At 43.8% G+C, this 16866-nt stretch overlaps 2 protein-coding genes across 2 annotated transcripts; both read left to right on the forward strand.

The window, feature by feature from the left end:
* The first annotated feature begins 169 nt into the window (after positions 1-169).
* Positions 170-5529, forward strand: LOC124134908. Its single transcript, XM_046500003.2, has 4 exons — positions 170-325; positions 981-1154; positions 4385-4509; positions 5036-5529. The coding sequence occupies exons 1-4, from the start codon at positions 225-227 to the stop codon at positions 5104-5106; spliced, it is 471 nt and encodes a 156-aa protein (XP_046355959.2). The 5' UTR covers positions 170-224; the 3' UTR covers positions 5107-5529.
* Positions 5530-5724: 195 nt separating this feature from the next.
* LOC124134866 (mannan endo-1,4-beta-mannosidase-like) lies at positions 5725-15301 on the forward strand. The gene is made up of 7 exons (XM_046499940.2): positions 5725-5815; positions 9968-10019; positions 10486-10671; positions 11522-11948; positions 12557-12710; positions 14129-14221; positions 14997-15301. Exons 2-7 carry the CDS (start codon positions 9971-9973, stop codon positions 15252-15254), a joined length of 1167 nt encoding a protein of 388 aa, XP_046355896.2. The 5' UTR covers positions 5725-5815; positions 9968-9970; the 3' UTR covers positions 15255-15301.
* Positions 15302-16866: the final 1565 nt, after the last annotated feature.

Here is a 16866-nt window from a genome sequence, read left to right on the forward strand (position 1 = left end):
TCAGAATTGCTGCACGCGCATGACGATTAATTACACGGAGAAGAGTTTTTAGTCAGCGGTATGATGTGCTGAACAGCTCGAAGACGCACCCATTCCCTATTTAATACATTGCACGTTGAATAAGCCCCTTGGCCACGCGATGACGTCATAGCAGGAAGATACACCTATATAAATATCATAAACAACCACAGAAGACATTGTAACTAGACACTTGTCAGTGTAAAATGGCTGCTACTCGGTATGTTATCCTTGTGGCAATAGGCATGTGTGCAACTTTGCACGTCACCACATCGACTGCGGCAACAAATCCGGCAACGGCACCAGGGTAAGAATCGTCTTTCAACCCACTCAGACACATGCAGCATTATAGGTGCTACTGTGACATATTGTGGCAGAAACACAATACAGTTAAATCCCGTAAATCTGGACAGTAAAGAAATGGCGTTTAAACTAACTACATGTAAATTGTATGTCCGGTATATTATCTTCGCCCAAGTTGTTAAAGTTTCTCTCGTCACGCTGATGACCTATGTTTAATTCCCAGAATGAATAGTTGGGTTTAACGCCTCTTAACAGTATTCCAGTTATATCATGGCTTGTCAGATTAATGTGGGAGGAAAGCCCGAAGTGAGGCAGGTCCCAGACGTTTACCACTTCGATGAAACCCAGGAGGACGGGACGGGCATAATCGGAGCGAACCTGCATTCGACCCCAAAGGACGCAGCTCTGCACATGAAATTTAGACGACTGGGCCACCCGTGCCCCCTTAAATTCCGACAGGGGCGGTTGGATAGCCCAGTTGTAAAACCATTTGCCCATCATTCCGGGATGGATTTTCCACGTGGTTGCAATGATCGAAGCCTTTCTACCCCGCCTTGATATGCCTGGGGTGTTGCTAAGAATAGCGTTAACCTCATGCCCTGAAAACCCATCCCGTGCGTGTCGAGTTAAAGTGCTTGCATTGTATAAATGTTTTTCAGTGGCAAAAAACACACACCATGTGGGCTGTGTGGTCCTAGGATCGACGTGACGCTGTGTGTACGGAACTCCCTCGTCAAGCCGTACTTCAGCCACACTGTCGAGATCAAACGTATGAGACAACGACAGCTCATCTTCTTCCTGGAGAAGGCGGCAGATATACGGGAGGAGTTCAGGTAATTGTTGAATGCAGTGAGTTTTCGAAAGGTGAATTCAACTCAGTCCCAAGTTTGCTCAAAGTGCCTCGATACTATTTACTAGATAGTGACAGCAACATATATGACTGTTATGGTGGCTGATTAGGGCCATCTCCATATCGCCCCTAGAAATCCACGCGATATCACGACAATGCGATAGTACAACACGATATAACGATATTATATACAGCCAAATATGAAGTAGCGATAACACGCAACGACATGGCAATAGCAGGACATGACATGGCGATAGCACGACACGACATGGCGATAGCAGGACATGACATGGCGATAGCACGACACGACATGGCGATAGCACGACACGACATGGCGATATGGTAACGCAATACGGCGAAATGGCGATACAGCGACGTAGAGATATTGCGAGATTGCTCAGTCCCAATTTGAGAAATTGAGGAAAGCGGATACGTAGGATGATACTGATCATCTCTCATAATAAGAAAGCGGGAAGTAAGTTAGATACACGCACTCATAAGCCCATATACTGAATAGGTAAGCACGAAGGCACCCTGTATCTAACCTTAGCTCAATTGTTGCCGCAAAATGTGTTTTTGTTATTCACTTACGAGACGACTGAGCAATTGAAGTAGTGAGTGAGTTTGTTTTTACGCCGCTTTTAGCAATATCACTGCGGGGGACGCCAGAAATGGGCTTCACACATTGTACCCATTTCGGGAATCGAACCCGGGTCTTCGGCGTGAAGAGCGAACGCTTTAACCACTAGGCTACCCGACCGCACCTGACCAGTTGAAGTAATTAGAAACGTGTAATTATCGCCGAATCCTACATCTTAGGCTAACAGAATCAGTCAACAACATTTCAGTTTATTGTCAAATGTCAAATCCATATAAACTCTTAGAAAGAGGTTTGGGCGTGTGTTGAGTGACGCATTTCTTGCACACCCAAACGTTTGATGAGAGATGACATAGTGCAACGGTGACACGGGACGACAGTGGGCACGTGTCCAGTAGGAAGACATTACACGGAATGTAACAATGTCAAGGTCATGAGAACAAGTAGGCATAGGATTTCACCAGAATGACTTTCGGTTGTCAAGGCAACTGGCCAATCTCATTAAAATCAGATCTTAGATCTCGCTATCGCTAAACAAAGATCTGAGGACATCCCATTAAAAGGGTCGCGTCAGAACGACCTTTCATCCGACCAATCAAAGCATAAAAGTGACAGTCGGAGTGTGTTTTCTAATCGTGCAACCTCGAAAATGTTAACACGGGACATTCCGAATGACCGGGTATTCCGAATGGCAGTTACAGCCCGTACGACTGATTCCGTCAAAATTATCGTCCATCTCTCGCATCCGTGGGATAAACATTTGAACGAAGGAGGCGTTGCACGTTACATGGGAAGCACTGCCATACAATCTCAACCATATAATAGATATTCGGGAATGTTCGTTTATTCAGTTTTCAAAATTTTAATCGAGAACTGTGTCAACATATTTTCCAAGCGTAGTCTGAAATGGAAGTCGCCAGGTTGAAACGAGTGCCGTAAAGCTCGAGAAAGCTGCTTTCTATTTGGCTGATGTCGACTTCTTGTTAGTCATTTCAGTGGTCGGCCAAAGTTCGCGGAAGGTCGTTCTTTGTTTAGCGGCAGCGAGTACCTAGATCTGAGTTTAATGAGTTTGGGCACCTAGCACAAGGTTTGTTCTACAGGTTTGGGAGAAAATCTCCCACATCATTACGCTGCCACCGTCATCTCTGTTGGCTCTCCCATTAGTTCAGTACAGCAAACATCGCTGTACTCAGCGCTGTACTAATTCTCTAAATGTGGATAAAACAATGTTATCCTTTCTAGCACACAAGGGTACATGATGATTGTGGAAGGGTTCCCATGTATCTCTGTAGTTATTTAAAGGTTATGAAAATCTGGGTCAGGTTACTCAATACGCTACTCAAGTAGATGTTATAATATGATGCTTCTCTTGGTGTTATAATATACAATGCAGAAAATGTAGGCGATATTTTGTTTGAGGTGTAACTATAGGACAATGCACCAATGCCTGGCGATAAAAGTAAGTGATTTATTTCGCAAGAACATTTCCGAAGACGTCAAACTCTAAACAACATTATGGCAGTCATGAAGCACGTGACCTCGGGCGGCACGTGCAAGAGGTGGTATGCCAGATTTACCATTGTAAATGGACCAAACGCTCAAAGACACTTTATTAAAGTACATTTAATCATTAAGGAAGCAACAGCATGGATCATGCGACGTTTGCACCGTGCTAAACGTTTAGTTGCCAGAGACATGTTGCAGGTGGGCACACGTCAGAACAGTGTTGCACTACCGCTGCACGTTTCTCAGTCTGTCATTGACGACGTTGTCAATTACACTATTGACCGTTTAGGCACTCGGATTTTCACAATTATTTACCATTAAACACACATTCATACGAAGAAAGTTGGTTCTTATCGAAACATAATCGTTGACCTAACTAAAAAATACCAGTTTTGTAATATTTCATTTCGGAAGAAAAATATTTACCACATTGTTATCATGTAGTTTTGTGACCGCTGACACGGCCTTGTAACGGAGGGAAAGAACAGACACGATTTAACTATGACATAATGTGTGTCAAACATGCTTGCAGCAGGCATGACCGAACTTCACCAGTATACCTAGCCACATCTATGATGAGTGAAATACATATAAATAAATTAAAATGAGTTTTGAATTGAAACATGATTTAAACTACCTAAGTACATTAAAACTTAATATTACACTAGAATTGATGGAAACACCTTCCGAGTAGAACATCAGATACACAGTCGACGGGAAATCCTTGTTTAATGTCTGTGTCATCGTAGTTTGTTCAGCAATATTCCTGCTATGTCACAGAGGTTTGTAAATAATCGAGTCTGGAACAGACAATCCAGTGATTGAAATCATGCGCATCGATCTACGCGATTGGGATACGATGACATACATCAACCAAGTCAGCGAGCCTGACCACCCGATCTCGTTGCTGAAGACCTATTCTATCCCGGACACGGGACGTGTCATCGTAGTATTTAAATCAGTAACGACAGGTGGAATGACAGCTCTTAAAATACACACACAGACACGCACGCACTCACTCACGCACGCGCGCACACACATCAAGCTGAAACGTCGTGACATGACTGAAATAATGTTCACAGGGTCCTAAAAACAAACTTCCTGTTCAGGTTCACCGCGACATACGGAAAGTGGGGCTACTTCATCGACACCATCAATGGACTGGACAGCAACTACTATGTGGATGAGACTTGGTGGCACATTATAGATCAGAATAATGTGTCTCTACCCTTAGGTAAGTGGAAGATTATAAAGTAGCAGAACGTGTTGCAAGATTCCAGGTTGATCAATGGTGGTAAATGGACTTACCAGACTAATTAATGGAATGTTCCAGACGAACCAGTGCTTGATATGATCAGAAACAGACCACTCAGTCGGGTGCGATGACACGCAATCAACCAAGTCACTGAACCTGACCACACCCTATACACTTAGTCGCTATTTACAATAAAAGTTTAATTGTAACCAAATCTGATTCATATGCATAATGGTCGTCCCCAGAATAGGTTCTGATTTCCACCTTGTAGCAGTGCACGATTTCACTATCTTTCGAATTTGTTCACATGCTTACCCTTTTCGCGAACACCTGATGTCATCACTGATTGTAAGTGATCCATTCATATAATTTTCAACACCTTTACGCCTCTTGGAATCTGTTTCGGGAGTTAATCGAGACTGGTTTGTCTCTAGCGTTGGCGTTTTATATTACATTATAGATATAAAGGAAAAGAGAATATACGAAGTGGGTGTTTATTTTCTAGGTTCGAGTTCCTACGTCCCCAAGAACGGCCAGACCATCACCTATGAGTACGTCCGGGGAGGCCCGCACTAGTCACCCGTCTTCACGCCAGAACGTCCCACGTGTGATGGAAGCGGATGTAAAGTCAGAAGCGATGTATTTACGTTTCAACCAACGGCAAATGTCCTTAATCTTAATAAACGTAGATAAACTATTCAATGTTAACATAATGAAGCAGGGCTTGGACTCATCTAAAGGATGTCTCCCTTACCGAGTCAGCTTGCTGACGGGGTTAAAGTTTTTGGCCATGAGGACAAGCGCGACCTTGGATCAGAAGGTCACCGGTTCGAATCCCATCACGGGACTTGGTAATTGTATTGCTGCTACAATGACAATACATCTGATGTATGATAGTAACCTTTTCAAATAAGACCTGTTGAATCATACCAGTTAAGTTTACATCGATAATCATTGCTGAATCAATGTAATTGTGAATAAACCTTGTATCTTCAAATATGTTGACTTGATCTTATTTATTTTGAAATTGGAAGTGACAGCACAAACAATGACTGCTTTATGTTTAATTTCATTTCGTTAGGTGCAACGGCTAAGAAATGATGCCATATTGTCTTGGGATAGACTTTAGACGCATGGCACGAATTATCTCTTTGAAGAACGAGGTGCCCGCTACCAGATAAGACTATGTTTAATTTTGACACCAATGGTTATCTTGTACTAATTATAGAGCGTACATATAACAGACACTGAAAATCTTGCACCAGATATCAAGGAATATTTTAAGGTAATGTAAGCGTTTTTTTCGGGGGAACAAATGCGTACTTGCGTCATTCAATAATATTTTCGTAGGAAGCTCATATCTGATTTGTGCGAGTTGGATTTAGCGCCACTTCGAACAGTATTTTAGTTATATTATCACTGTAATGCTGTAAACACGGTTCGTGTCCCAGTTCCATGGAGCGATCTTAGCGCTACGAGTGTTGTGCGTCTTTTATGTTAAAGTAAACTAGTGTCCAAAAGAAACGATACCACCTGTTTGCAACGACGTAAAAGAAAAACTAAACAATGCAGAAGTTTAGGATTGGTGTTATGCTTTTGAGAAATCCTTTCACAACATCTGTACCAAAATTTCATTTCAATAAAATCTGTACAACCAATATGACAAGCCTTTAAAGATGGGTGGGGTCGAAAAATGAACATTTCGTTAGAGCACTGATCACAGAAACAACGGGAAATGTCACACCACACGTCTCAAAGTCAAGTCAGTAGCGGGTATGTCCACCGTGAGCATCAATACATGCCAGAACACGCCTACGGACTGATGACGTTGGGAGTGATGCGTTGCCATTCCTCGAGGAGACATCGTTCCAAGTCCTGGACGTTGACTGGAGGCACACGGCGACGTCGGATTTGCCGATCGAGGTGGTCCCATAAGTGCTCGATGGGATTCATGTCCGGTGAACATGCGGGCCATGGCAAAACCTGTACGTTGGCGTTGGCAAGGAAGTTCTGTGTCAATCTTGCTGTGTGTGGCCTTGCATTGTCATGTTGGAAAAGGAGTCCACGAGGCTGTTGCTGAATAAAGGGCACCACAACAGGCCGTAGGATGTCATCAAGATAACGCTGTGCATTCAGGTTTCCACGAATTACGACAAGCATCGTTTTGACGTCACCACATATGCCACCCCAAACCATTAACCCTCCACCTCCAAACGGCCGGACCTGTTGGATACAGTTAGGCGCCAAACGTTCACCAAATCGTCGGTATACAAGCTGCCGTCCATCGTTTCTAAAGATGAGGAATCTGCTCTCATCAGAGAACATAACACGTGCCCAGTCCCGCCGTTGCCAACGTCGAACTCGCCTGGCCCAGATCAGTCTGTTGTTCCGGTGTCGACGCGTCAGGAGCGGTCCGCGGTAGGGATGACGTGGCCGGATACCATACTGCCGTAGTCTCCTGTAGGCGGTCCGTCGACTGATCCTGTGTCCCAGTGCTGTAGCCGCCGTGGACGTCGCTGTTACGGTGCGGTTCCTCAGGTGTAATACCCGGATGTAACGATCTTCACGGGGCGTGGTTACTCGTGGTCTTCCACTCCTGGGCCTGTCTGACGTCTGACCTATCTGACGTAACCGCTGCATCAACCTGGTGATAGTGATGCGTGCGCAGCCCAACCTTCTGGCGACGTAGACGTGTGACGCTCCTTGTTGGACCATTCCAACGGCTCTCTCTCTCTCGATGGCTGTCAAACATGGCATATCTTGTGTTCTTTTTGTTGCTGTGATATCAACGTGTCTGATCAGCCGTTTTATACAGTTTTTCTGCACGTGCAGAACATGCTAGAGAGGGAAATGTCACTTTCACGAAATTTACGTTTTTTCCCGGAAGTGATCACGTGTTCCCGGTATTTTTTATCGACTATGCTGTGTTTGGGATGTGCAATACGAATTGGCATGTTTTCATACTTGACAATTCACTTAGTAAAAAAAAAATTTGAAAATAAGTTGGTATCGTTTATTTTGGACACTAGTTTACAATCTCGTTAAAATCAGATATTTTACTTACGCCGATACGACACCTCTCTGCATTAAGATCTACGGATCTGCGTAACTTATATAGTGACGTGCCTGCACATGTGTGTTTGGTTGCTTTTACTAGTCCTGACGTGTGCCGGTTTTATAGTGCTAGCCCACTAGATACCATGCTGCAATTTAACATAGACACTCCGATCAGAGTGTAACTTCCGAGCTGACCGGTCCTTGTTTTATCACGTTGATGCCGAGCGCCAGACAGAGTCATATCAAGTAATCGACAAATGCAACATTCTTCATCTGAAACGTTACAAAGCAGAAGAGGAAGGATAATTCAGTTTACTTGGTGGGGCGAGTTACTGACCATGTCGTACGTACTTAGGGATGCAGGTTGGGGACAAACTCCAGAATGCGCATATCAAGGAAAAACGTCTGGCAGAGTACAAATGTAGACTTAAGAAAATCTGTTCAGAACTGAACGCTCGCAATATATAATAGACGAAACAAGAAATATTACCACCCTCACACGAAGAATCATGTCAGACAATAGATCTCACCACCCTCGCTCCTCCCACAATCGTTTATATTTACCAATTATAAATTGGAGGGCATGGTTTGATTTACTTGGAGGCTCCATATGATAGAATTGTTTTGTGCACTTTTGCACACCTTATTTGTCTGATGAACATGTCAAGACTCATGATAAAAAAGGCATTTCACAGTTTCTTAAAGGAGCCAAGGATATGGGAGATAATCTCAAGGTCAGTGTTGATGTTGTGGATTGTTCTGTTCTGTACTGCTGGACGTAAAGAAATGAATGTTAACCAAGCGAAGTGCCATATCAAATCGGCCCAGACTTAGTTTTTCAGGGAGAGGCTTTCTGAACGACCACTGTATTGCGTTTATGTGCAGTGTGTTGAGAAGATACCTGCAGAGTTCTTTGCTTGGCTGTCTGGCCTGAAAAGTGAAACCAGAGGCTTTCTGTTTGCTGCCCAAGACCAGTCGTTTCCCACTAATGTGACATTTGACACTATTTTGATTGACAAGATTCAGTAAAAAACGTGGCAAATATGCAGACCTCCCTTGTGCCAAGTTGTCCGACTACCCATTGTTCTCGGTGCCTTAGGTTTGGTACCTCCCAATCTGTTGACTGACATTGGGAGAGTATCCGGGTTTGCTACCAGGAATACAGCCCTCTGACAATCAGGGTAAAGTTCTGGGTAGGTTTGACTAGGCATCGCTTCCTGGGGGAAGTCCCATTCGTTGTCTGGGCTGCGTGTAGAGGGGGCAAGGGCCCTGGACTGAAGATGAGCCTAACCAGCCTGACTGTGCCAGGATCACCCAAACCCCTTTGACGCATTTTTTATTTCAATCTGTAAATAATAATAATTCATTCGTGCCATACAGCGATCCCATACGGTGGTCTAATTCTCCAGATACTATCCAGTCGATGGTGTGGCCACCAATGTGTGTTTCACTTGTAACATGCTGGACAAAAAACGTTCAATACATTTCTTAACATTCGTCCTCTGTAAATCGTCATAGTGAATATTAAAGTCACCCAGAATCACCAATTTACCTTTTATTGCGTTGAAAGTTTCAGGTAGAACAGAATAGTCCTCGCGACACTGATATAATGACTACCTTCGTAGTTTCAAATGGGGCCAGTACCACTGATGGTGAAGAGAAATCTACACAAAGGTTTTAACGAAAAATACCCCTACTTTATCCTAGGAATGAGGAGAATGTTGCATATTCTATTTGGAACATACCTGTTTTTTGGATTCAAAGCATATTGTAATTTAATTGATTTCTCTGCTGTACAAGATGTCTAAATCATCGTCAGTAATAAAATCTTTTGGTAGACGTTTTTGGATCAAAACACAGACCATCCGCTCTGTCCAATACATCACGGATGGGCCTTCTGTGACATACTAATATGACTTGAATAAATTATTTGGGTGAATCGGACCTGCAACCTCACAAGTCACGTTTAGCATAAAAAAACCACTGTTTTCCCACTGAGCCACTGGGGCAGGTGATGAAAGGGTTTCAGTCTTACATGGCATGACTTCAGTTGTCTGCATGCTACACGTGGTCCTTGCCAACTGCCGTCGAATTCGTTTTATACCGCGACAACTATATGGTTTCACTATAAGGTATCCCAATGTTTTCGTCTTGTTTCTGGTATTTGTTGTATTTAGAAGGTTCATTAGTTAGTTAAAACACTCCCCGGTTTTCCTTGAAAGTGCCAAACCTCGAGCTCGATGCCTCGTGGTTTTCCCTCGCTCGAGATTTTACATTTTCAACCAAAATTTTGGAGTCGTGTTTCAAATATTACAGAAACGTCTAATTATCGAACATATTTTATATACATGTAAAACGCATGTTTGTGTTGGTCTTCCAGGAAATGAAGGTATTCTTGCTGGCGGTCTTGTGTCTCTCAGCACATACTGTTGGTACGTATGGTTTTATCACATTCATACGCGTGCGACATTCAGACACATCAAGGTTTATTAAATGATTAGGCCACATGTCTATGGGTTCGAGTCCCGGTTCGCCCCGATTATGTTTCTAGGTTTGTCGGCACCATACCCGTGCTCGTGGGTTTCACCGAAGTGGTAAACGTCAGAGACCTGCATCAACTTCGGGCTTTCCTCCCACATTAAGCTGACACGCCGTGATATGACTGGAATACTGTTAAAAGCGGCGTTAAACCCATCTCACTCACTATCTATTACAGTTGATGAACACTGCAATGCGATAATTGTTTACTGAAATAGTTGACGCATACATTTCAAATAGGACATCAGACTTCAGCGACCTATACAGTACCTACCCTACCCTACCCTACCCTACCCTCACATCACCTCACATCACCTTACCTCACCTTACCCATGGATGTGTGTTCGTGTTGCACTTCAGTATGTCGCCTGAGTATCAGCGGGGATCACTTCTACGAGGGCAGCACGAGGGTGTTCCTCAGCGGTGTCAACGCTGCTTGGGTCTACCTCGGCACCGACTTCGGTAACAACCAGCTTGACAGCTACAGGCTCTCCAAATACACCGACTACATCAAACAGGTTCAGTCCAACGGAGGAAACTCCATACGTGAGGCCCTTCTTCATATTATACCCTCATATCACCACTACAGCCTTGGCTGAAGTGACATTGATAATTACAAACACATCACATCTACAAGACGGATCAGCACATGTAATGACATACATCTCGTTCGCCTACAGAATGTTTATATTTCAATGTTCATATTTGTTTTAAAATTATAGGAAAATAACAGACATATTAAAAAGAATTATGGCTTCAATTTTTGTCAGCCCCTGATTACTTTCGTTATGGTCAAAATGAGAGTGTAAAAGTCTGGGATTTAATGCAAAAAAGATAAATTGTCCCTTAAAATTCTTGAAATCAATAAATATGCTTCAGACTGTTGATTAAGAGTGACTTGTCTGGCGCAAAATATACATTGTTGCAATGTGTTTCTTCCCCACAAAATATCTAGACTCATTGTTTTAAAGAAAACGTCTTGTTTTGTAATGGTAGCTGAAAAAATATCCAGTCTCTATACAATATCCCAGCAGCTCTGGATATCCCTAGCGCTCGGCGTAAAGGGGATAAAACAAGGACTGGTCGGGTCGGTCAGTGCAATGGATACCGATGGAATCTCTTTGGACTGGCGCTATAAATTCGGCATAGTACAAGCAGTCACACACACACACACACACACACACACACACACACACACACACACACACACACACATGCGCGTCTCCATATAAGTGCAACATCGCGCGTCGTTAACCCTCATTTCACCCATCTCACCTTGATGATCGCCCATGCTAATAGTCATTCGTTTTTCTAGGCCATATTCACGTGGTATATAATAAGATGTAACATTACTGACTTCGGCGTCAAACAACATCAGCTCTCTCCCTTACCCCAGGTATCTTCGTGCATGACAACTGTGAGACTACGCCAGACATAGACTCCAACGGTATCACCCAAGGCCCGGACAAATCTGGAACGCTCATCAGCGACCTTAAGAAGATCCTTGACGTTGCCGAAACTAACAATGTCCTCGTCTTCTTTGCTCTCTTCAACGGTGCCCAGAAGAAGACCGACCACTGGAAGCTCCAGGGCATCATCGCAGACGACAACAAGAGACAGAAGTACATCGAGATGGCCCTGCAGCCTATGGTGAAGGCCCTGGGCAACCACAAGGCCCTCGGAGGCTGGGACATCATGAACGAGATGGAGGGTATCATTAAGGTCGAGGCTCATGCAGGGGACAGCTGCTTTGATACCAGCTTCTTACTCAAGTCCGGGGCGGGTTTTGCTGGGGCAACCTACAGCGCTCAGGATCTACAAAGGTGAACCGGAAACAGCACAAGGAATCCCGATGATTCATGATATTTATTTATATTTGAGCAGTGCCATCCCGTGAAGCGTCTTATATGTGCTGGCGTTTCTTTTGGTTCGGTAAGAGTAATGTTTCAAGTTCAACTTCCAAATAATTTGGCACATAGTCAACATCTTTATTTCTGATTATTGCAAAGGAGTAGCCTAGTGTTTATAGCGTCCCTCACTCTTTCAGATTATGGCGAAAGATTAGCCTGTTTATAGCGACACTCGTTCTTTCAGATTTTCCTGTTAAGGCTGGCATTTCAAAAGCTTTGGAAGTGTACACACAGCTTTGTTTATTGCAACCAATAGACTTTTTTGTTAACACCCGAGTACTTTCATATATACCGTGAGTGTGTACAGTTGCACACTGTTCTTGGCAATAATCCAACAATATTACAGAGGGGGATACTTATAACGGGCTTGAGGACCCAAACCACGATCATCGTCGAGGGAAGTGGAATCAACGCTTTAACAATAGGCTACCCCACTGCCCATTCGTTCTTCAAACGCGTCTTGCTGAAGGATGTAATTAAATGAAGGTGTTTCGTTTGAGATGTCTTGTCTTGTCCTTTAGGTTTCTGAACCACCTGGCCAATGGTATCAAGCAGGCAGACAGTGCTGCGCTGATCACATCCGGGTCATGGAACCCAATATCCAACACGGACATGTTTGGTTCTCAAAACCTGTACAATGATAGCTGTCTCCGCAAAGCAGGTGGAAAACAACAGGTTAGGTTGAACTGGGTTGTACACAGCTTTATACAACATATCACCCATCAGGTCAAATCTGAAATTAAATTCTTTAGCCCTGAACGCGTAATGCTATCCATGTCTCAACCATCGAATAGAAGCACGGTTAAGGGACGGAACTCTGCACAACAAAATACGGCGCTTTTGACCATGGGTAAACCATACCTTGCCTCAAACGCGCTATCACGATACGATGTAGATTGTTTATTATTTCCGTATGTATTGACAATGATCTCTTCCCAATATATCCCTAGTTCCGTCGTTTAAACTGACAGTGGTTGGTGAATGTGAGTATGATTTTACGCCGCTTTTAACACTATTATCATGACATGGCGTTTTGTCACGAGGTGGAATGAGGTTAAACCATTCAATATTATTGAAATTATAGAGCGACGAGCATGCATATGTGTGTGGCTGCTTGTATTTGTCCGCAAAAAGGCCGATTTTATAGTGCTAGCCCACTGAGATACCCTGCTGACGTTTAACATGAATACCCCACTCAGACACAGTATACTGACTCCGCGCCGTCCAGTTCTTGTTTTAGCCTTTTAATGCCGAGCGCAAGGTTGGGTAACAACAAGTACCATATATTAACAGTCTCTCCGGGCAGATCTCTATCACTAGACCACGGGGGCGGTCCACGGATTGTTCCATTGTTGGCAACTGAACCCGGTTCTTCGGCGTGACCATCTTCCCGGGGCATGGGAGTTAACTGACTGTAAACGTCCAGTTTCGATCCTTGCCGAACAAGGCTGGAATTTTTAGGTTCGATCGTAGCGCCACCAGTGGCTATTACGAATTATGTCCCTTCTATGTCCTTCCTATTGACCAATAAGATTCCATCTCTCATATCACTTGCCTTTGCTTCAAACAAAATGAGGGCGCCTAGTCAAGACGATCTGATCGATAATCAAGATCTATATTATAACGGGTAACATGTTATAATATAGCGGGTCTTACCTCGCGACGTGCATCAAGTCAAGTGAGAATTAAAAGCATGGGGTGATTTTGAAAATATTTGTCGGCGCCCAATTAACTGTACACATCCTGTTCAAATCTTTCAGTCGACCGAAATCCGTGTTGTTTCCGAACAGGATGTCGATTTCGTTACGCGATCTTATTGCATAGGCTCATTAGTCCTGCCAAAATATAACTCCGTAATTTCAGCCTAGTTCGACAAGGATGGAAACTGGACTTTTACAGTCAGTTATTAACTCCTTTGCCTAGGGAAGATGCGTCGTGACGAGCGAACGACAGTGACAGTAACTCTTTGTCATGTATAGTTGCTCACGCTACCAACCTCTGATTTGCCTCTCCAAGCTTTAAGTATTTAAGCATGATATAGACTGCGACGTAAAATAATCTTCACTCCCTATTTGTGTTTGTGCTGTACACAGGGGGTCCTCTCCTTCTACTCTACCCACACCTACGCAAAGGCAGATACGTGTCAGTGTCACTATGACAACATCTCGCCCTTCCACGGAGCTGGAGTAAGTATTGACGTCACACCTGTTGACGCTATGAAACATTACACAATGCTATTGCAATAGAAAAAATAGTAATATGCCGACGATAGAGTATACAATCAACATCACTTATTTTCCTCCCGATATGTGGGAATTATATGGATATGTACAAGTACCCAAAATTTGACTCAATAATCAACTTGCAACCGGAAGCGTTGGGCCACCATCTTGTTATCCAAAACAGCTGCCGATGTTCGTATATTTGGTGACCAAAGGAAGAGCAATGTATAAAGTTTCTTCAAATATTTGTAATTTATGGCTGTATATCTACAGCCACCTATAGATCCCAGTAGTGACAATTAGAGAAAGGTGATAATAAACAATGAACGAACAAGGGAATGTAGTAACCGCACTAAGATACGGGTAGCTGCTTCAGTCACAGGTAAGCCACTTTTACCTTGATTCCAATTTCGAGTCAGAATGGGTCCTCAACAACATACAGTCAAGTCTTGGTAATCCGACACTCGTTAATCCGACACTCGGCTTTATCCGACACAAATGATTGGAACCGATTGATTCAGTGCTATTTAGTCCCGTTAATCCGACATTCTATGCTTGTCAGGGCCGACCTAATGGACAGGATGGTAACGTGGTCGATTGCTGGCAATGTAGACGTAGACCGTTGTTCATAATCACTGGTGTGTCTGATCCAGACTCGATTGTTTACAGGCCGCCGTCATACAGCTGGAATATTGCTGAGTGAAACTAGAAAATGATGAATTATTCACGTGTCTTCCAGCATCACAAGAGTGACTATGGCCTGGATAAGCCCCTTGTAATCGCCGAGTTCAGTGAGAAGAAGGGGGACGGGTGGACCGCGAGCCAGCAGTTTAACCACGCCTACTACTACGGGTATGCCGGGGCGTGGGGGTGGCAGTACAAGCAGGAGTCGTCTGATGCTGACGAGGACACTGCGGCCGTCATCAACGCCGGGCTCCAGTTCCTTAAGGGCAAGACAGACGCCAGCAACGGAGGAACAGTCAATTTTCATTTGTGATTGATATGTGTTGTGGTGAAAAGAAAAATAATTAATATTGTATGATATTGACGTTTCGTTTGTATTTATATTGAAAATGTCACGCTTTGTTGTAGGACATCTCAAATATAAGAGCCCAACTAATAATGAATTATAACGCTTGTGTATTTAGTTGAAGAATAGTTTGATGTCTTGAACATTTACTGCAAAAATACAAATATGTTTTTCGTTTGGTATTCAACAATGTCATCCTTATTGCGTATATACTGCTCAGAAAAAGAAACGTAAACCAGATGTGCTGTGCATCTGAATAGATGATTGGTGATGACATATTGCACTGGACACAAAAAATAACAATGGTCAAGGTCCTCAGAACACAATATATTGTGTGTCCACCATTAAGTTCAAGCACTGCCTGTATAGCAGATGTTCAAAGTGTTGACGTCACCGTTGACGATGTTGTTGCATCAAAACACCAACTATGATGGGCCAGAGCCCCCTCTGAGACGGAACGAAGGCGTTTCCACACTCTGTGGCCTTCGCAAAACGGAAATTGTTACGGTGGTAAGGGGGTGTTGTTGGTGAGGTGACGTGTCACGCTGCTGGTACCAAACTCTAGAGATGGTGGTCCGATTCTCGGAGTAAATTATCTGATTTAATAAGATTGGATCCTTCCTTACATCTGACGGTGGCAAATCACATATTATCTTGTCTACACTCTGTGGTCTCTTGTAATACACGTCGCAGCTTACCGCTGTAATCTCCCTAGCCTGCGGGGGTCCTGGATAAGATAGTGGTCCCAAACCACGGATCCATACTGAAGGGAGGGTGTTACTTGTTTAATGTAGGCTACCCAGGCCACACACGACTGCGACTGCCTTGCTACCAGACGTTGTTCGTTGTTTCCTTGTGTTTCAGTTAGTAGTGGCAAGACTTAGTAGTACAACAGTTGGTATCAGGTAGGCACTTGAGAACCACACACACACACACACACACACACACACACACACACACACACACACACACACACACACACACACACACACACACACACACACACACACACACACACACACACATACACTCATTCACCCACCCACCCACCCATCCACTCACTCACTCACAATATCATAATCCCACGTGCAGAATAAGCACGTGCATCAACCCCGTGGTTATCATGAGATGTTACTTTTCTGAATTAATACAGTAGCTGAAGTGTTTGATAGGCATGACTTAGATTTTGATGGATGACATGGATGGCTGTCTTATTTGTCAATAGCAAAAGCTTTCAAATATGAAGATAACAGAGTTAACTGTGTAACATACCTCGATCCCTCAAGCCTGTGAACATACTCCACAAGTTTGTCAAGCCTTCTGTGCTGGTGTGTAACATACCTCGATCCCTCTAGCCCGAGAACATACTCCACAAGTTTGTCAAGCCTTCTGTGCTGGTGTGTAACATACCTCGATCCCTCTAGCCTGAGAACATACTCCACAAGTTTGTCAAGCCTTCTGTGCTGGTGTGTAACATACCTCGATCCCTCTAGCCTGAGAACATACTCCACAAGTTTGTCAAGCCTTTTGTGCTGGTGTGTTAACATACCTAGATCCCTCTAGCCTGGGAACATACTCC

The sequence above is a fragment of the Haliotis rufescens genome, unplaced genomic scaffold (assembly GCF_023055435.1).
Source record: "Haliotis rufescens isolate VD_foot unplaced genomic scaffold, xgHalRufe1.0.p SCAF_3, whole genome shotgun sequence".
Lineage (NCBI taxonomy): Eukaryota > Metazoa > Mollusca > Gastropoda > Lepetellida > Haliotidae > Haliotis > Haliotis rufescens.

Coding starts and splice junctions, on each gene's coding strand:
- LOC124134908 (XM_046500003.2), top strand. CDS start 225: ATGGCTGCTACTCGGTATGTTATCCTTGTGGCAATAGGCATGTGTGCA. Junction 326..980: donor AATCCGGCAACGGCACCAGG/GTAAGAATCGTC, acceptor AATGTTTTTCAG/TGGCAAAAAACACACACCAT. Junction 1,155..4,384: donor GATATACGGGAGGAGTTCAG/GTAATTGTTGAA, acceptor CTTCCTGTTCAG/GTTCACCGCGACATACGGAA.
- LOC124134866 (XM_046499940.2), top strand. CDS start 9,971: ATGAAGGTATTCTTGCTGGCGGTCTTGTGTCTCTCAGCACATACTGTT. Junction 10,020..10,485: donor TCTCTCAGCACATACTGTTG/GTACGTATGGTT, acceptor GTTGCACTTCAG/TATGTCGCCTGAGTATCAGC. Junction 12,711..14,128: donor AAGCAGGTGGAAAACAACAG/GTTAGGTTGAAC, acceptor TGCTGTACACAG/GGGGTCCTCTCCTTCTACTC.